The sequence below is a fragment of the Orcinus orca genome, chromosome 3 (assembly GCF_937001465.1).
Source record: "Orcinus orca chromosome 3, mOrcOrc1.1, whole genome shotgun sequence".
NCBI classification, from domain to species: Eukaryota; Metazoa; Chordata; class Mammalia; order Artiodactyla; family Delphinidae; genus Orcinus; species Orcinus orca.
In genome coordinates, this window is record NC_064561.1 from 167,024,357 (window position 1) to 167,047,061 (window position 22,705).

At 35.1% G+C, this 22,705-nt stretch overlaps 1 protein-coding gene across 1 annotated transcript in view; it reads left to right on the forward strand.

The window, feature by feature from the left end:
- Positions 1–22,705, forward strand: part of CDH12 (cadherin 12) — a 977,416-nt gene that overhangs the window by 884,363 nt on the left and 70,348 nt on the right. The window contains exons 6-7 of the mRNA XM_033440164.2: positions 1,069–1,188; positions 12,551–12,718. Of these exons, the coding sequence (XP_033296055.1) occupies positions 1,069–1,188; positions 12,551–12,718 (288 nt within the window). The remainder of the gene's footprint in view (positions 1–1,068; positions 1,189–12,550; positions 12,719–22,705) is intronic.

Below are 22,705 nucleotides of genomic sequence, written 5' to 3' on the forward strand. Positions count from 1 at the left end.
TTTCCTTCCTTCATCAGCAGCATATTATTTTATTTATACTGAGTTTGATAATTTTGATTCTACTTTGTTCTCAATTCAGAATAGTAACACTGAATGGACATTAAGAAGAGATACTCATTTAAAAAGTTCTTAGAGGAAGACTTAACTATGACTATGAATGTGTAAGACAAAACTGCTGAAAAAAATCTCCCGTTGGGCTTCCCTGGTGGCATAGTGGTTGAGAGTCCGCCTGCCGATGCAGGGGACACGGGTTCGTGCCCCCCGGGAGGATCCCACGTACCGCGGAGCGGCTAGGCCGGTGAGCCATGGCCGCTGAGCCTGCGCGTCTGGAGTCTGTGCTCCTCAATGGGAGAGGCCACAACAGTGAGAGGCCCGCGTACCGCAAAAAAAAAAAATCTCCCGTCAACTTCTCTTAGTACATAAATAATATGGCCAAGTGTCAAGAGATGAGAAAAGCTACAGATAATTTGGATTGCCTTTAAAGTTTTCCTATGTCAGTGAACACAGAATAATTCAGTCTTGAGGCATAAAGGTGCTTCTCTAGCTAGAATTGCAATTATTTTTGGTTCCTCATTTTCTCAAATATTCTGTCCTAATTAAAGGCTTCCTAAATGAATATGTAATTGTTGATTTTTAAGCTGCAATTGCAAATTACTTACACCCTCTAAAGTTCAGTAAGCCTTTAAACCTTTTAGCTCTTCTATTGATATCCTAATCATGCAATTAAAGCATCTACAGTAAGCAGATGAGCTAATGCAAGTGGTGTCATGTTTTCTTTGGTGTACAAATCAATAAATCTATTGTGATGACTTTCAGGTCAATGACCTAGCTACTGGAAATGGACGCAGCTTTAAAAATAGATATTTAAAATAGGTATCACTTGTACTAACAGCTAATATTGTTGCTCAACATTTTGGTTATAATAGTTCAGTTATTCTCAGTGACTTCATATACTCACTGAATTAAGGAATGCCATATTCCAAAGGAAAATGGAGTCCAGAAGATAAAAGACATGACCTTGAGCTCTATAAAACAAAGATGCTAGAATCATATGGTCTTATTTTCCAGGTGCTTATGTGCTCCAGGTCAAGGCCACGGATGCAGATGACCCAACCTATGGAAACAGTGCCAGAGTCGTTTACAGCATTCTTCAGGGACAGCCTTATTTCTCTATTGATCCCAAGACAGGTAAATTTTTTATTAGAGACAACATTATCACCTCCCTTTCCCATTCTAACACTGCAATAAAGATTCAATGCGCTCCCCATCTAGCACAGGAAGATAGGATCTTACCTTGCTGCTGCAGAGCTATTTCTTTCAGATTGAACTTGGTATAAATATAAACCTTTTTACACATATATGCCAAGTCCAAATTTGTTAGTTAGGAATTCTTTGTATGATTTAAATTTTCCAAAGTCTAGGAATATTTGTGTTTTTTTGTTTCTTCTAGCTAAAATAGCTTTTTATTTCAGTTTTTCTTGGTTGGTTTCAATTATATTCCATTTTGGGCCTAATCAACCCAAGATTATGGAGTTTCTATTGCTATCTTTATAGATGGGGTTATGGATGGTGACTTTGGAAAAATATAGACTTATGCTTCTAGTAGGGGAAAGAAGAGGGCTGACAAACTTGAAACCCCAAGATCATTAATTCTTCTGGTCTATGTTTTTGAAGCCAGTCTCGTTTTTAAGTCAAACCATTGAAATTCCAGTTTTCAAATCTATGGAATCTATGGAAAGTATAGAAAGGGCAGGAAAACATGCAGGACGATTTTATATTCCCTTTAAAATGAAACGAGTTCCCCCTGTTTCTAGAGAATCTGTTTTTGAGTGAAGATAGTTTTTAAGGAGCTGCAGTCATGCTGACCAGTTATCAAAGCTCAGTGTCACAGTTAAAGCAGAAACTCCATAACGACAGTTGTTTTATCAACTCTTATATAATACATAACATGTTGCATATTAAATTCAATACTGTTTATCACATCAGTTTAAAGTAATGGAATAAACTGATAACATACTGGACTAAAAAGTTACTTTTAAAATTTGTAAATAGATCTTTAAAGAGCTACATTGATTTGAAGGGTATTCGTTTCCGACACTATGCATGCAAATGGATTAAACATTTCAAAATTTATACTTCCTCAGAAGTGTGTGGGAACTGGAATACCAATTAGATATGGGTTAGTTAATAATTAACCATGGATGGATGTTGCTTGGAAACATAAGGTCAATTAAGTGAAAATAAAGAACCAGCAAATTTTCTGTCAACTAAACCTGCCATTCTGTCTGTCCTCACTTCTCACCCTTTTCATCAAGGCAACAGGGGGCCAGAAACCATCAAAAATGAACGGAACAAGGCTGGGAGCTGCTCCCTTTTGTAAACTTAAAAAGGAATAGATTGTAGTAAGGACAACATTAGTCCTTTAAGAAGGGAACTTCAGTGCTGATGAAAATACAGAAAGGTTCAGGACAAAGAAGCTCTTTTGGTTTGGAAGTAGGATCAGAGATCAAAAGCCAGGGGGTCAAATGTTAAGAGTGAGTGTGTAATGGGGAGATTACACCTAAAATGTAAGTTATTTTCCAGAAGTAGGCAGTGAAGACAGGAGAAGAAAATGTTTGGCAATATAGGTATTGAGGAAGTTTTGTGGTGGCTATTGTTGTTTAACTTTGGGACAATCATATATTTGTGGAAAAAAGGGAAAATTGTTGATAAGAAAGTTTGGGGAAGTTTTCAATGAAGTTTATGATGGTACAAAGCTCCAGAGGAATTAGGAAGGTTTGTGCAATAGGCCAAATGTATAGACAAATAATGAGATTATCTAAGATACTATACATCCTTTTATCAAATGGGAACATTATGGGTTATTTTTTCTTATACAGTTACATTTTCCAAATTTACCATAACTGGGAATCTAACAGAAATAGAAGTAAGGACAATGTCTGTCTCCTAGATCACTTCAGCGTCTGAGAAGCACTTCTCACAGACAGAAAGGATGGGAGAAAAAGAAAGGAAGGTGTCTAGAGATTGGTGAGGAGGGAGGTTTTTAGTATTAGGGTACGCTTACTGAGTTTCAGTGATTAATTATATAGAGTAGATGAGTTTATATACTCAGAATAAATGTGGCAGAAGCAGGATCAAAGATTTAATATTGGAAAAATAACTATAGACGGAGACCATACCTAACTAAAAAAGCAAGATAAAAATCACATAAAGGTGAATCGAAGCGTAAAGCGTGGGTACAGAACATAATTGCTTTGGTCAAATTAATACTGGACAGACAGCAATTACATGAAGGGCTTACTTGCCCTCCCATTGACTTTACTTGTTCAATATCAGCTTTAGATAAATTCTAATGCCTTCAGAAAGTATCATTTTACAGAAGAGTATATATATTCATAATATGCCTTTTCTAATTGTGTATTTATATTTTTATATCATGCTTATTATTTAGAACTGAAGGTGAAACAATTCTGGCATGAACTATGGAATAGATTTTTTGAAGCATTGATTTTCACTGGAGACAGAAGTCTTGATACTAACAATGCCCCAGACCACTAGACAGGAAAAGAGTGGATGGTGAGGCACTTCATTAATAGAATGATAACTAGTTCTTCATGCACAGAAACCATTAAGAAGACTTTTTGTCAAATTTATCACCTTGTGGTAGGTAAGAATAAATCAAAACTCAAGGATAATTGCAATTTCTCAGAAAGAGCCCCCATATAGCTTCCTTTTATGATTCCTTTTGCTGTTATTAAATAAAATGCATGAAAAACTAATATTACCTAAAATTTTCCACATTTGGGTATAGGAACCAGTTTAAAATAATTTCTAAAGGAAGAGTCTTATCAAAACTTCTGGTGACTAAGTATTTATGAAGAGATAAATATAACTATTTAGTATTCGTTTGGAATGAGAACATTTTTTTAAAGGTTTTCATTGACATTGCTGTTTGACAAGCATTCCTAGCACCTCTCTCCAAGGTATAAATATGGCAAGTTTATTTATAAATAATATAAATTGATGCATTCTATGAAATAAGCCCCGAATTGAGTTTAAAATTGGCTAATTTGGCAATTATTTGGCTTACCAAGAGAATGTTTACTGTAACTTAAAATTTGCATGCATTCATGTATATGCCTCAATGATTATTAAATATTTTAAAAAAACAGAAATGTAGATACATTTATAAAACATTAAATAACATTGATCCTTATTATATTTAATGTTTATAAAACACTAAAATATTTGTCATATTGGCATACTATATTATTATATATATTTTACACTTAATATTTATGATACATTAGAAAAACACTTATAATCTATAAAATGTTAAAGAGGTATTGTAGTATTTTATTTGATGCATGAAATTGAGATGCTAAATATTTCCAGAGCATTGATAATAGAATTATTTCATTTAGGAAAACAAACATTATTATAAACTTGAGTTTATTATAAACTTGATTGATCTCATGACTTAATTTACATTTAAAATTCTTTTAAAGTATTTGAATTTTTCCCTAAATGATTTCAAAATCTAGTCTGAGTTGGATAACTAGATATTGCTATTTGGTGTATCACGTGGTGATGATATGTTGATTTTTCTAAATAATCTGAGCTCCACCTGAGAAAGTATTATATTGATAATACTATTTTATCTCAACATTTTAAAAAATCTATAAGCTTTAAATGGCTCTGTCATGGTAAAATATATATTTTGCTATTTTAACCATTTTAAGTGTACTATTCAGGGACATTATGTACATTCACATTGTGTAACCATCACCACCGTCCATCTCCAGAACTTTTTCATCAGTGTCTTTTTGTTTATGTGCACTGTCAAAAGTGCATATTTATAAGTCTTTATGTTATGTATTTACATGTGCATTTTTAGGATTCATATGAAAACAATTGAATGAGAATGGGATTTCATGCATGAGTTACTTTCTTTTTTTCTTTTATCCACTATCCTGATACTTCACGCTCTATGATTCTGTCCTAGCTTCTGTTTGGGAAATCTGATGAAGTGCTGAGAGAACTGACACTTTCTCAAGATTTTTAGTTCGATTATCACCTTTTGATTAGAGATGATTATCTTCAAGCTTACTTCCCAAATAGAACATCACCCCCCCGACTGATATTTATTCTTTTCAGTCTTTAAAAAAAAAAAATGTGTTAGTGTTTTAAAACCCCATAGTGAAATTAAAGCATGGGTCAGACTTTATATTTTGGGCTAATTCTTTATATAAACTACTATGTACATATTTACAATGTTTTATGGCCTGAGCATGCCTTTGACTTTAATTCAGAGAAAAGTCTTACAGGATTTAGAGTCAGTGCTGGTGAGATAAAGACAGAAGCTCTTTTTTTCTTCAAGAGTGAAATAGGAAATAGACAATTATTAAGATTAAACAACACGTGCCATTATCACTTTTGTAATATTTTACATATATGCAGTAAAATTACATGACTAAAAATGTACCGCAGACAATGGTTCCCTTGTATTCTGCCTTGTCACACTTCACGAGAACTCTGTGTGAACTCCACTTGCCTTATTTTAGAAACCATGGAATGCACACATCTGCAGATGGAACTCAGACTATTTGGTCTTGAAAGGAAAATACTCGAGGCGGATGTGATACATGCCTTTCGGAAGTTGTAGAGCTCTCATGTAGAAGAGGAGCTAGCTGTATTCTCTGCTGCTCCAGAGGGCTATCAATGGCATGAATTACAGGAAGAAAGAATTTTGGTTTCATTAGGAAAAAAAGATGTTGATGATTGTCCATAAATAAGAGGGGCAGGCACCTCATGAGGCTGTGAGCTTCATATTACTGGAAGAGTTAAAGCAGGTAATGAGCGATAAGCCAGTGGTGCTGGATTTGGGTATGGATTTCCCAGATTTGGGTAAATTGATGCACATTTATTTATAACCAATGACCTGGCAGGTCCTGTGCTGCCAGGATACTGAGATGCATCAAGCTGATCCTCAACTAGATCCCCATCTAGTCGGGGGAGGACATCAGGTCCTCAGAAGATTACATTTGGGTTTTCTAGGATACCACTCTATGATACGTAGTGTGACTACTGGACACTAGATATAGACTCACTAGATATAGAGATACTGGACACTAGATATATAGACTCACTAGATATAGAGCGGGGAAACTCCTGAGAAAAGAATTTTTGGGGAAGTGACTTCTAAATCTTAAAGAATGGTTAAGGCATGTTATGGTGCAAAGTCAGACCATACTGTCTTTAAATTTTCTTCCTACCTAAGATAACCTGATAACTCTTCTTGTCCTCAAAATACATTATTGGCAACAGTTTTCAAAAAATTATACACCTTATCTGTGTAGTCATGAACACCATACTTTTAATAAAGCTTAAGAATGTACTAGCTTTTAAAAAAAATCTATTACAGAAGCAGTAGGAAACTAATTCAGTATAGAATTTTAGTTGGAATGACCAATACAGTCCTATGAAGATGACTTTGATGACAGATATGAAGGAAGTAGAGCAGCTGTTTAGGGTTACCTCTTGGAAAGAACATTTCCAGCAGAGGGAAGAGAGGGTACAAAGCTCTAGTGAACAAAGGAGGGAGTTGTGGAAGATAAGATCAGAGAGTTAAGATCAGGGAGTGGGAAAATGGAGATTATGTGAGGTCTGTAATCTGAGCGACCTGGACAATCTCTGAGGATTTCTGATGGGAGGGGCTCTGTGACTGCTTCCTGCTCAGACCTAACCACTGTGACTGCTCTTTAGAGAACAGACTAGTGGTCTAGGTCTCCTCTGGACTCTAATCCTCAGTGAATGGAGAATGCAGCCATTCATCCATTGTTCATTCTACCTTTCTGTATCTATCTCTTCCTATCTATATCTATCTATCTATCCATCCATCCATCCACCTAATCTATCTGAATAGTCTCAAATTAATAATTAGCATTTTTCAAGCTTTATTGAGATATAATTGGCATATAGTGCTGTGTAAGTAAGTGGTATACAACTTGTTGATTTGATACACTTATATATTGCAAAATGATCACCATCATAGTGTTAGCCACACCTCCATCAGGTCACATAATGACCATTTCCTTTCCATGCTAAGAACTTTTAAGAACTACTCTCTTAGCAACTTTCCAGTATATAATACAGTAATATTAACTGTAATCACCATGATATACATTCTATCCTTATAACCTATCCACCTTATAACTGTAAGTTTGTGCCTTTTGACCAGAATCTCCCCATTTCCCCCACCCCACAGCCCCTGGTAGCCACCAACCTACTCTGTTTCTATAAGTTCAGCTGTTTTAGAGTCTACATATAAATGATATCATAGACTTTTTGTCTTTCTCTGTCTGACTTATTTGATTTAACATAATGTCCTCAAGTTTCGTCTATGTTGTTGCAAATGGCAGGATTTTTTTTTCATTCTCATGTCTGAATTATTGAATTATATTCCATTATGTCATACCTTCTTTATCCAATCATCTGTTGATGGACATTTCTGTTGTTTTCATATCTTGGCTACTGTGAATAATGCTGCAATGAACATGGAGCACAGGTATCTCTTCAAGATCTTGTTTTCACTTTTTCTTGATACATACTCAGAAGTGGAATTGCTGGATCATATGGTAGCTCTATTTTTTACTTTTTTTTAAGGAACCTCCATACTATTTTCCATAGTGGCTGTACCAATTGACATCCTTACTAACAGTGCACAGGGGTTCTCTTTGCTCCACATCCTTGCCAACACTCTTTATCTCTTGCTCTTGACTTATTGATAACAGCCATACTAAGAATCATGAGGTGATAAGTATCTCATTGTAATTTTGATGTATGTACATTTCCCTGACGATTATTGATATCAAGCACCTTTTCATGTAACCACTGGCCATTTGTATGACTTCTCTGGAAAAATTTCTATTCGGTTTCTCTGCCCATTTTTAAGTAAGATTTTTTTTGTTTGTTATTGAGTTGAATGAGTTCTTTATGGTATGGATATTAACTCCTTATCAGATATCTGATTTGCAAATAGTTTATCCCATTCCATAGGTTGCCTTTTCATTTTTGTCTATTATTCCTTTTGCTATGCAGAAGCTTTTTAGTTTGATGTAGTCTTACTTGCTGATTTTCAAGATGCCTTCCCAGAGAGTTTATTTATCTTTGAAAACCACTATCTCACTTCTCTCCCACTCTGTGATCTTATTTTATACCATCCCTCCCAACAGTGGTATGTTGCAGCCACATCAACCTCCAAGTTCTATTCTTTTTTTTTTTTTTTTTTTTTTTTTTTGCGGTACGCGGGCCTCTCACTGCTGTGGCCTCTCCCGTTGTGGAGCACAGGCTCCGGACGCGCAGGCTCAGCGGCCATGGCTCACGGGCCCAGCCGCTCCGCGGCATGTGGGATCTTCCTGGACCGGGGCACGAACCCATGTCCCCTGCATCGGCAGGCGGACTCTCAACCACTGCGCCACCAGGGAAGCCCCAAGTTCTATTCTTGTATGCTTTGAAGAAGTAGTGCTCTCCTCCTTTTCGTCCCTGGGATACTCCTCCCTGGGTTCTTTCTAAGTCAGCCTCTTCCACTTCTCTGGGATTGCAGTCTTTCCTCAGAGGGGACATTTCTGATACTACCTTCAAGAGGACTTTCTTTCATTTTCCTCATAACACCAATCACCATCTGAAATTACCTTAATCATTTAAAAGCTTCTTTATGACCTCCTTACCACTTTACAGGAATACATACCCATTAAATGTACAGTCCATGAAGGAACCTTATACAGAGACTCTATCAATTATTTTCCCAGATGACAACAGATGATACCCAGTTGGGCAATTTGAGATTAGTTTAATAAAAGGACTCTTTATTAAAGTGCAAGCAGATTGTAGGGAAACCATAAGGGATAAGGCCGGATCTGGAGAAGAAATAAGAAGTGGATGCAATTACCACACTGGGGTTGAAAGAATGAGGGTGTTCTAGAGTCACAGGCAGAGACCATGGCAGGAGAGAGTGTGGAATGGAAAGTGGGGGATCCATGGAAAGAAAAACCCAAACTCATTCTCCTTCTATCATCTAATCTCCTGTCAATTGGCCCAGGGCAACCAGAAACCAGAGAGCAGAGAGAGGTCTAGAAAAGTATATATAGTGTAATTGGAGGGGCAGATGGAAGCCATTATACCCTTAAACCTAGGAACAGTGCCTGAATGAAACATATATTTTACTACAAGTGTTGACTGGGTCTACTATCCCATGTTTCAATCCTGCAGTTCAGCTCTCAATTCAAGAAAAAACTCGGATAAAACCAAATCCTTGATTATCACATGTAATATTTCATGATTTTTCATATATAGTATTGCATTATTTTCATCTCAAAAAGTTTTCATCAGCATATCTAACCCATTTTTACAAAATAAGCTGAGATCCACCAAAACTAAGGGACTTGCCTATAACACCAAGGTGATTGCAAAGGGAGAATATATCCCCTGGCAGATTAGTATCCTTTGGTACTATAAGGTTTTATAACCTTAATTTAAGGTTATAACTCTCTCAACCATATATTTCCATTCATATTGGCAGAAATAAAATCTATTTTTCTCATTCTTAATTTTGCTTTAATTATCTTGCATATGTTCAAAAGTTCATCAGTTACAAGACCATACCAGTATTCAATGTAAACTTGCTTATCTACTCTTTTTTTTTCCAAAAAATAGGATTTATTTCATAATTATTTCAAATTAATTAAAGTTTGTGGTATCACTACTGTGGAGTACCTGTGGAGTATTTATACTGTTTTATAAAATGCATGTTTTTTCTTTTCAATCTTAAACTATTATCATACAAGGTTGTTGCTGTACCTTTATATACAAATACTGAAAAATAGAGATGGATACTTGAACCTAAATCTAAGATCTGAAGTGACAGAATGTAGCATTTCCTTCAGCTGGTTGCATTTTGCTATGGAAGCACTTTAGTCCAGTCGTTTTCAAGTTTCCTCCTTGCTCAAGACCAGGCAATCCATTTTCATTTGTTTGGTTTTAAATGTTAGGAAGTATGGAAACAACCAGTGGCCATAAGAAGAGTAACTTTTTGAATAGGAGATTCCCCGCGCCCCCCGGCCCCCGGTTTTTTCAATAGGCCACAGTATTTAAGGATTCTCTACTCACAATGAATTTTGTTGTCTGCCTGATTCCCCAGATTCAACTCTAAAATAATTCTAGAAATGCTGTATGTTTTTTCTCTGGGACATGGCTCCTAATGAAAATGGTGGTGGGAAGGGGAAGCACATCATGGTTATCAGAGGAGATTTCCTTTGAAACTACATACACAACCCTTTCCTCTCTAAATTCTAACATACAGTCTTCCAAAAGCAGCATTAAACTAAAAGGATGGCTGGATGCGTCGGCTAGATCACCTATCAGACACAAAATGGAGGAGTGCAGGGCAGTTAGGGGTATTCATGACAATTACATCAAATCATCAGAAAAAAACTCTAGTCTTAAATAAGTCTGATAATGTTTATTTGCTCTCTTTTTCATGAAATCAATGTTTTACATATGCATACATATATCATAAAATTTGTATATCAAACTTATATTTGTAAATTATATTGAAAATTTCTATACCAGAAATTGAGTAGAGTAAGAAATATACATATATACTTACTGGAAATGAACTGAGTAAAGATAAATCTGGTCAACAACAGGAAAATACGTTATGAGTATGAATTCAACCCAGGCATTTATCTAGAAAATACAAATATTATAAGGCAGGCAGAAATCATGTAGCTTAAGGCATGTAGGACCAGGCCACTGAGATGCAGAGATGAAGAATCTTAGTTAAGACACTTGGAAATGAAGCATCAGAAATCCAAGCTGAAGAAAGGACAAACAGATTGAAGTAAAAGGGTGTCAGTAGCAGTGTATGAGTAAAACTGCAGGAGAAAAACATGGAACTTGCCTTTTTTGCAACAATTTCCTGCCAAGGGCCAAAAGAAATTTCAGATTGTAGTTAAGTCTGAATTAGCAAAAGAACAGCATTAGGTAAGTATAGATAAAATAAGGATGTATATTCAGTTTGTGCTTAGGATTCTATATTTTGTGTTGACAATTGATATTAAATTTGTTATTCATATATGCCTTATTATTTAAGAAATAATATCAAAGACACATGGGTTTAAGACAAATTTTCTGCAATCTCTCCCTAAAATCATTAGGTATAGATTGGAATTTGTTATAAAATTTATTCACAATTTACCTGCAATAAATCCAGAAGGTTTTAGTTGTTACACTATGAATAAATATAAATATAAATACAGACATAAATATAAATTAGTTCTGCACCCAAACACAAGAACAGGAAATGAGTAGGCTATGTAAATATGCATATATATCATGATTCATGATTATAAATTATTTATAGGGACTTCCCTGGAGGTCCAGTGGTTAAGATTTCGCCTTCCAATGCAAGGGGTGCGGGTTCAATCCCTGGTTGGGGAGCTAAGATACCACATGCCTCGTGGCCAAAACACCAAAAGATAAAACAGAAGCAGTATTGTAACAAATTCAATAAAGACTTTAAAAATGGTCCACATCAAGGGCTTCCCTGGTGGCGCAGTGGTTGAGAATCCGCCTGCCGATGCATGGGACACGGGTTCGTGCCCCAGTCCGGGAAGGTCCCACATGCCGCGGAACGGCTGGGCCCGTGAGCCATGGCTGCTGAGCCTGCGCGTCTGGAGCCTGTGTTCCGCAACGGGAGAGGCCACAACAGTGAGAGGCCTGCGTACCGCAAAAAAAGGTCCACATCAAAAATAAATGAATAAATAAATAATTTATAGATTCCTTCCTTCAATTCGCCAGTCATTCCACTAGTCAGATGGTCAACCATTCTTACTGAGTTTTTTCTAAATGACAAGCACTCCATTAGAGGTTGTAGTATAGTAACTTGGTGACAAGAGAGACAAAATCCCTGCAATGGCAAAGCTTAATAAGATCTAAGTACAAAAAACTGTGTCTAATATAAGTAAGAGGAATCCTGAAAGACAAAATAAAATACACAAAGGAGATATTCAAGTGTTCAAAGAAGCAAAGTAATATATATGCATCCCAAAAAATAGATAAGAATGAAGAAGATGTTATTCTTTAGAAATCTCATCTTCAGTGTAATCACTTATTTTTTTTTACTATATATCTAAAATATATATTGTCTAACAATTTAATTCTTTTTTAAAGGTAGGAGCATTCTGTATAAATTATGTCTAACTTGGTTGACTTAGTGAATGACGACCATCTTTTAGAGCCAATACATTGTTCCTTAACCATATTCCACAATGCTGCACAGCATTTCACTATATGGCTATTACCACAATATATTTAATTATATCCTAACCATTGGATGTTTTGGGTGTTTCACTTTTTAATACACAGAATTTTTGTTAGCATGTTTTTTTGCTAATGAATCTAGATAGAATCATTTTCTTGTTGTGGACTATTTTATTTTGGAAAACTCACCGTTTGTGATATTTATCTTTTATTTTTTTTCCCCCTTAAGGTGTTATTAGAACAGCTTTGCCAAACATGGACAGGGAAGTCAAAGAACAATACCAAGTCCTCATCCAAGCCAAGGATATGGGCGGACAACTGGGAGGGTTAGCTGGAACGACAATAGTCAACATCACCCTAACAGATGTCAATGACAATCCACCTCGATTCCCAAAAAGTATGTTTTTCCTGTTAAGTCGAAATCAGTGCAGCTTTTTAAAAAATGTCTTACATTTCATTGAATTTTACAGGAATTGTAATAATTTTCCAGACACTTTTTGTCTTTAGGAAGCAGAAGCTAAAAATTAAATGTCCTCAGAATTACATTTTTCCATTAGAATCATGCATAGTGTGATTTTAATAGAAAAAAATATAAATGAGTCAATAGTTGTACGAATCATGTTATCAATTCTTATAAAAGTAAAATATTCACAATAGGTTGGGATCTTGTCTAATTTCTTACTAGTTGAAAAAGTAATATAAATATGAAAAGTACAATGTAATTTAAGATTTATGACATATATGTCACTGTACTATTTGTTATATCATATAATTAGCATAAAATTTTCTGCCTTCACTTTATCAATTATATGTGTTGAATCATTTCTGTATACTTCCCTGGAGATATCAGATGACATTGCAGTGATGCTATTTCTCTACTTTAGTTGTATTTTATTTTAGTTTTGCAGTAGGTGAAAATTGCTACACTTTCTATGATAATAGAATAATTCACACCTATATCTTCTCTGTAACTCTATATTTCTTATTGAAAATGAATACTTCTCACTTGTGTTACATCCAGTTTTCTTTTGCAGTATTATATTTAACACCAATAAGTACCTGTTCGACTTCTGGTACATTTTCAAGGATTATAGTTCAGTGTTCCTAGGATTTAGAATACAGAAACTGTTTCTTCCATTGCTTATATAAGTAATTTGATAAAGTCACTAGACACTCATTTGCATGAACAGTTTTAAAAAGCAAAACAAGGCAAATCATTTTCCTCTTCTAACTCCAGGAGAGTTTGAGTTTATCTACTAAAGTATATAACAATGAGAATATTTAACTAAATGGATATTTTATTCCTCTAGCTGTGTAGTTTTACATAATTTACTACTTTGTCATTTTTGTCTTAAAATGATCAACCTATATTTTCTTATGGAAATACATTTACTTAGTGATCAGAAAGTCAGTGCACTGAACAAATGTTATCAAAGTGGCAATTAGAAATCATTATACTTTAGCAACTGGGATGTATATGACAAATGGCTAGTAAATATAGGTTATGACTAATAACACAGAGCCCTAGAGCAACACTTTCCTTGCTTTCTATTCAAGGAAACCGAAAAAATATAAATAAATATTTCAAAGGAGAAAGAAATAATGCATTTGATTCTCTAGAATATGGCATTAAAAAAGAACATGTTCCCACCTCAAAAAGACTGATTTTTAACAATTTTACTGCTTATTTGTGGCAATCTGTAATAGCTAATGGAGGAGACTAGTTTGAAAGATTGTTCTACTTTTACATAAAAGGTGACATTGTACATTTGAATTCTGTTTTGGATTTGTGCATAAAAAGTGTGTTCAGTTTAGAGTATAAGAAATAGCAGAGTTCTTCCTAGGTAGTGTCAGTATTCTTATTCACAAGGATGATAGTGAGGTTTTTCAGATGAAGAGTGTAAAACTCAACCAGTGGAAGGAAACAACTTCTGGGTATGGATGAAGGGTAATTTGCAAAAGTTTGAACAGCCATCCAGACAAATAGGCTGGAGTGCAACAAAGAAATGAAAATATCTTAATGGGAGAGAAACTAGAGTATGGTTAGGGAACCAAGATGGCATGCTCAGTTCCCAGGGAGACAGGAAGATCAATTCCAGATCTTATCTAGTGAAAAGAATCTGTGCAAAGCAGCAGGCTTCTTTGGAATTTATTTGAAGTTGCATCTGTAGATCTAAGCGTAACTAGATGAGACCCACTAGGAAAGATTATGGGGTTAAGGGCATTTGAACTTTTAGAGCATTTTCATGCTGTGTCAGGAACTTTATCACTTTCGTATTTCCTTTCCTCAGAAACACTCTGAGATCTTTATTTTCCACATTTTACTGTTAAGAAAACTGAGACTTAGATTAAGTTGCTCAAGATCATCAACGCTGGCAAAGGCTTTATTTTGATACTAAAGTTCAAATTTCTTCTAGTTTAACATACGAAAATGAAAAGATAGTCTTTTCTTTTACCTGCCACTCTGAAACCATATTTTTTAGACACGTCTGCAAAAATGTCACATGACATAGGCTGAATTGTCATCATAAACAGAAATGAGAGGGTAGAAGGAATATACCAAATAGATCACTGTGATCTAATTATTTTCTTCTTGTGTTACATGCATATTCGAACTATAGCCTGAAAGTATAATAGGTGAGAGATATTTTTGAATCATGAGAAAGAAGAGAGTTTTCACATTTTTCATGAATAAAAAATTAATCCCCTTGAAATCTTACATGCCTTTGTGTCAAGCCCTTTTTACTGTACTGTTATTTTGATTTATATCCTTCAGAGGAAAAAGACAGAATACATTCATAAACAGAAAAGCCACCTCTTTAGAAGCCAGTGCTCTTTCTGCAGGAATATTTCTCACATGGATCAATTAAACTGAAAATATGACATGAAATGACAAACTAAAATAAAAACTTTTGAATGTAAAAGTCAAGAAAACAAATATTTCACACATAATATAACTTAACGAGAGAATTTCCCACAGCTAGCTATATTTGTTCATGTCTGTTAAGCAATTATGCTGAAAAGAAAATCTTCCTTCAATTGAACTTCAACGGAGGTACATCTTTTTCATTGCTTAAATTGCACAAGATAATTTCTTAAAATTTACTAATCATAATTCATTTTGGCTTTGTGTGTATACATATGCATGTGTGACATTGTTAAGCACCCATTTCCATCCATTTCCTTCTATAAATCTGTTAGAAATGAAAATAAAATTAAATGTCATGGCCATTTGTAGGATGCAAGTGTAAATAGTTTGCTGTTTTACTGTTGCCAAATAGATGGTTCCTGAGGCATCAGAATTTCCTGCCAATTTCATTTGATGATGGTGACAATGACATTTACTAATAAGTTACCATGTGTCATGCATTATGCAAAATGATTTGCATATATATTCCCATTTAGCTTTACAATGACTGTATAGTATTTTCTCAATTTTAGAAATAAAAGAACAAGGGTATATTATTAATAAAAGTTAAGTAACTTGTCCAAGATCACACAGCTCCTAGGTAGGAGAACCCAAGACCTAATCTTATGAAGGGACTTCAGAACTTTTTATCACTTTCCCTCTTAAAAGGCAATTTGCCTTTAATGCCTGTGTTTTGCCCCAAAAGTCCTACAGACAGAACTGTTCACAAACAAAGGAGGGAATACTGTTTCAGAAATAGAAATAATACCAGGCATGTTAAAAGAGCTCTACCTGTAGTCATATAAAAACAAAATATTTTCTTTGTAAAATCTTTTACATATACTCATATAGCTTCCATCTATGATAATCGAGGACATCCGTAGAGGATTTCCATCTGTCAAAATAAGCTACAGCAAAATGCTGATGGTTTCCATTACTTGAATTTTAAATAACAAGACCATCTAACAAGCTGGTCTGAATTATACATTATGAGATCAAATCGATTAAGTTTTGTGGTTAATTCACATTAGGCAAAATACTTCTCTCACTTGTCTCTTCTGTGTAATAGTTTTGTAATGAATAAGAAAACAACTTAGGTGAAATAAAGCCCTCATAGTTTACATAAAAAGGGATAATTTGTAGGAAACGTAAAGAAGTGTTTGCTTCTTTTTCCTTTCTTTTTCAATATAATAAGCATTTAAGAGAACTGTTTGTATGGTAAATGGATTCAAATGCAGAAAATAAGACATTAATATTTATTTTACAACAAATTCTTAGTCATAAATAAAACAGTATTTTAAAGTAAGTCTGTTTTTTGGGAATTCCCTGGCACTCCAGTGGTTAGGACTTCGAGCTTTCACTGCTGTGGCCCAGGTTCAATCCCTGGTTGGGGAACTAAGAAGATCCAGCAAACCAACTGCAGAGTGAGGCCTAAATAAATAAACTAATAAATAAATAAACAAAATAAAGTAAATCTGTTTTCATCAAATGCCCACCAAACATGTTTATATTGACTGTTTCTAGTTATAGGACAATTGATTCAGTTATAAGTCAATAAAATATTATTTGTACAATAGTTATTTTCTAAAACATATAATCATATCCAGTATTATACCTAGAACCATGAACCCAATTATATCCAGATGGAGCACGAAGTCTGTTTCTCTTTGTTTACCATTTACCATCTTTATACCTGGAAAACTATAAGCTTTGATACTGAAATTTACTTAGTAAAACCATGTAATAAGTCATTCCGAATACAGAATTAAAGAGTAATTGAATTTTGACAGCTACTCAGATCCAGCCTTAGAAAATGTACCACCACGTTCTGCCAGGTGTCCAAAGTTTGATTGTCATGGGGATAACTGAGATTGACTACTAAAGATATAAGTTTATGTGTTAAGTTTATTTTTAGATATAATATTTGTACATATTTATATTTTTATATTTATTTATATATATATAATTTGAGAATTCAAAACTTTATATAGATTTATATATTTATTTAAATAATATCATAGGAGAAAATTTTTCCTGGATTTTGAGTGCCCAAGATATGTCTGAATATGTAAATATGTGTATGCTGAGAATCACTTTGGTTCTTTTCACAATCTCTTTCTGTGACTGTTAGGGAGTGAATTATGTACAAATCTCTCCTTCCAACTTATCTGGAGACTCTGGCCAAGGGCCTGCTTCCTACCTGCAGATCAAGTACAAATAATTGTTAACACCCTCAGCATGTTTCTAAATGATGCCTCTGAGGCAAAGGTGGAATTTCTGTTCTTATCACTGCCTCAAATATGCTATTTTAGGTGAAAGAATGAGAAAGAGAAGATGGTGGCAATTACTCTGAAAGAATACCAAAAGAGGCATGACTAAAATAATGGGTCTTATGTGAGCTCCACTACTATTAAAATGAGAATGACTACTTCAGCTTCACTCAAATATTTGAGATTGGAAGGGTGGCGTGGACCAACTGGTCTGCAAAGTTAACTGTATAGATCAAATGTAAGTGAAGGCTTTCCTTAATTGGAACTGGGTGTCGGTTTTAAATAGTAACAAAAAATTAATATATGAAGGTGTTAATGATATAAATTCATATTTGCTTATGTTTCTCAAACTTAGTACTGGTGCCAATTTAGCATCAACTTTAATACACAGTTTAATTCCCATAATTTAACCTAGTCTGTGGCTTTTAGGTCAGTGCCTCTCAAAGATATAAATATGACAAAAAATTAGGTAAGTTGATCTTTGATATTGTATGTATGTATGCTATATGACAATTAGATATGCTCCTCATTTGGGAGGAAATGTTTAAAAAGCATTAAAAGTCGGGCTTCCCTGGTGGCGTAGTGGTTGAGAGTCCGCCTGCCGATGCAGGGGACACGGGTTCGTGCCCCGGTCTGTGAAGATCCCACATGCCGCAGAGCGGCTGGGCCCGTGAGCCATGGCCGCTGAGCCTGCGCTAGAAATCATAAATTTTAGGGGTTAAAAAATTATACAAAGCGTTTATATTCAGGTATCTTCCAGTTCTCACACAGAATGTGAGTATGAGTCATATTTGATGACTCTTATTTCTATTCTTGAAAAATAAGCCAAGACACATTATAAAACTAGCTTTTTACTAAGGGAAATAAGCACTTCAAGTTTAATTCCCAAATGGGCCTTTGTCTACTTCAATAAAAATAAATAAGAAACAACTATTTCCTGAAAATAAGGCATGCAAACGATAAACTGGGACTTATTCACCAGTGGCTCTCCCAGGGGTTCTCAAATTGTATTTGCCTTAGGAATTCCTTGGCATCCTATGTCCCAGCGAGGGAAGTTCTGCTTCAGTTGGCATAGCTTAAATCCAGAAATCTGAATTATAGATAAGAATTCCAGGAGATTGTGATATAGATAGTCTGCAGGGCACAATTTGAAAATCTGTGATGAAGGAGCAAGTGTTGATTCTCTGAGAAGGCTTTTTCATTATTCGTTAACTAGAGGTAATGAGTTAATTATTTTGTACCTCATGAGAATTTTTTGATTCATGCAAAATTCCACCTATTTGGGTGGAGACTGAGTATTAAAATGTAGTCTTTTTTTTTTTTTTTGCGGTACGCGGGCCTCTCACTGTTGTGGCCTCTCCCGTTGCGGAACACAGGCTCCAGACGCGCAGGCTCAGCGGCCATGGCTCACGGGCCCAGCCGCTCCGCAGCATGTGGAGCATGTGGGATCCTCTCGGACCGGGGCACGAACCCGTGTCCCCTGCATCGTCAGGCGGGCTCTCAACCACTACGCCACCAGGGAAGCCCGACAAAATGTAGTCATTTTAAACTAAGTATTTTGAAAGTTTATTTTTTTTTAACATATTAAGCACTCATATACAGTTGTACGTCTTGTTTAGAAGTTTTCCAAAGAGTTTACGGATGTCAGACACTGATGCTTTAAGGCTGAACTCAAACTGGATCAAAATGAATACAATTTGAAGGCAAGCTCAGTGAAAAACTTTGCACTCCTAGTTCTCCAATGAGAAGTGATTAGTGAGTTTCACTAGACTCTATGCGGGCAGATGTAAGCAAATGAAAAATAGCAGAAATAGAATGTTTAAATAATTTTTCATTGCTATAATTATCGTTATTCACATCATATTGTGCTTTGCTAATGAGTATATGAGTCCTTTTAAAATAGTGCTGACACTTTTTGATGACTTATTTCGTTCTATTTCCCATGTGGCAAAGTATAAAAGATTGTAGCCTGGTTGCTCCATTGCCCCATTAGCAGACTCTCAGAAGAATTATGCTTATGAGCTGGATGGCCAGCGACCTTCTTGAGGTGGCAATTACAATCATAATACTATTTTAAACACTTTTACCCAGAGTAAAGGATATATGCTATGATTGTTAATATCATTTCCCTAGTTTGCTTAAAATGCATAAGTTTACTTTATTATTATTTCAGTCTTTGAAAATCACATTATAGTCAATTAAAAATTCCTGCCACACAAATGGGACCTAATGAAACTTAAGAGCTTTTGCACAGCAAAGGAAACCATAAACAGGACGAAAAGACGACCCTCAGAATGCGAGAAAATATTTGCAAATGAAGCAACTGACAAAGGATTAATCTCCAAAATACACAAGCAGCTAATGCAGCTCAACATTATAAAAACAAACAACCCAATCCAGAAATGGGCAGAAGACCTAAATAGACATTTCTCCAAAGAAGACATACAGATTGCCAACAAACACATGAAAGAATTCTCAACATCATTAATCGTTAGAGAAATGCAAATCAAAACTACAATGAGATATCATCTCACACTGGTCAGAATGGCCATCATCAAAAAATATACAAACGGGGCTTCCCTGGTGGTGCAGTGGTTGAGAGTCTGCCTGCCGATGCAGGGGACGCGGGTTCGTGCCCCGGTCCAGGAAGACCCCACATGCTGCAGTGTGGCTGGGCCTGTGAGCCATGGCCACTGAGCCTGCACGTCCAGAGCCTGTGCTCTGCAACGGGAGAGGCCACAACAGTGAGCGGCCCGCGTACCGCAAAAAAAAAAAAAAAAAAAAAAAAAATATATATATATATATATATATATATATATATATATACACAAACAATAAATGCTGGAGAGGGTATGGAGAAAAGGGAACCCTCTTGCACTGTTGGTGGGAATGTAAATTGATACAGCCACTATGAACAGTATGGAGGTTCCTTAAAAAACTAAAAATAGAACTACCATACGACCCAGCAATCCCACTCCTGGGCATATACCCTTAGAAAACCATAATTCAAAAAGAGGCATATACCATAATGTTCATTGCAGCTCTATTTACAATAGCCAAGACATGGAAGCAACCTAAGTGTCCATCAACAAATGAATGGATACAGAAGATGTGGCACATATATACAATGGGATATTACTCAGCCATAAAAAGAAACGAAATTGAGTTATTTGTAGTGAGGTAGATGGATCTAGAGACTGTCATACAGAGTGAAGTAAGTCAGGAAGATAAAAACAAATACTGTAGGCTAACACATATATATGGAATCTAAGAAGAAAAAAAGGTCGTGAAGAACCTAGGGGCAAGACGGGAATAAAGACACAGACCTACTAGAGAATGGACTTGAGGACATGGTGAGGGGGAAGGGTAAGATGGGTTAAAGTGAGAGAGTGGCATGGACATATATACTCTACCAAACGTAAAATAGATAGCTAGTGGGAAGCAGCCGCATAGCACAGGGAGATCAGCTCAGTGGTTTTTGACTACCTAGAGGGGTGGGATAGGGAGGGTGGTAGGGAGGGAGATGCAAGATGGAAGAGATATGGGGATATATGTATATGTATAACTGATTCACTTTTTTATAAAGCAGAAACTAACACACCATTGTAAAGCAATTATACTCCAATAAAGATGTTAAAAAAATTCCTGCCACTTTTATACAATCATATATATGTATTTATTCATACTTGTTCTTGATTCTTAAGAGAACTGAATGAATTGAATAATACTATCTTCACTTTTCTCAGTCAACAGTGCACTCTATAAGACAAATATCTATATGTATAAATATATTACAACCACAGTAAAATTCCATAATAGGAATATGATCAGAATAATTATTGGCATAAATAGGATACAGTTATTAGATCTAGCTGGGATTATTAGGAAATATGAAGGATATAGCATTTAAGAAGAAATATATAGTAAGAATTTAACAGACTGAAAGAGAGAAGGTTGGTTAAGAGTGCCGCACTCCTGAATTATACACATGTATTTATGTATGTATGTGTGTGCTTTTGAGTAGAGAGGCAATATCATAAATCAATATGTTTAAAAACTAACTTTGTTAAGTTGGTAAACACTGAAGTAGAGAGATGTGGCACAAACCCAGGGCAGTTGTTTGGAATAAACAAAGAGCCAGAATTGAGAAATACACAGCAGCAGAATGGAAAGGACTTTGTGATCTATTGGATTCAGAGATAAATAAGATAAAGAGCATGTGAAGAAATTATTTAAGTAAGAGACGTTTTTTCTTCTGATATGCTGAAATTTGAGTGGAAATGAGCAAATGATGGCTGAAAATATAGGGAACCTCAAAGAGAAGTCAGAGTCAAAAAACATTTCCGAGAGACATTTAATGATAGAAGTGACAAAGGAAACTTGAGGCATGCATGAAATTAATCAGATTAAAGAGGGCCTAATTCTTTAATTTTGAGTGTAAGAAAATCCAGGAGGCGGAATGAACAAAGGTATAAAGAGAAGCTTAAAAATCACCACCTCAAACCTTTAATACATATATTTCTGACAATGGTGTATATTTTTAACCACAGTTGTGAAGGTATCCTAAATTCTCATTTATGTCACATGGTTTAAATCTATTTCATATTTGCCTTATTATTGGTCTTAGCATTTATATAGGCAAAGAAATTGGACTTATACAGTATTTATGAAAGTTAAACATGATATAAATAATACTAAAACCATGGAAACAAAATATTTTGCACATAAGATATCTACTTTATTAACAAATATTGGACACAATAAATTATATCCTTTAACAAATAATGTTTCATGGATTGCTAGTTTTATAGAAAAGTAAATGCAAAAATGGCTATATCATTTTTTTGTATGTATAAAGGCATAAAAAATTAATCTCTTCCCTCAAGCAACTCTGTGTATAATGGAGAATTATACTATTTGAAGTAAAATGAATGATAGACTTATGCACACGATGATATACAAATGTGTAAGATGGGTACCAAATCATTACAGAGCAGATCTGAGAGGATGTAGAAGGAATTAATATCAATATTGATTTCTGAAACCTCTAAGAAGAGTTAGCCAGTGGAACAGCAAATGTGTACCAAAATATTTTAGACCACTGAAAAAACATAATGTATTATTTAAAGAATCGTGAAAAAATGGAAGTGCAAAAACAAGAAAAAATTTCATCAAAAAATGACTTGAAGTTGTCATTGAAAGAATG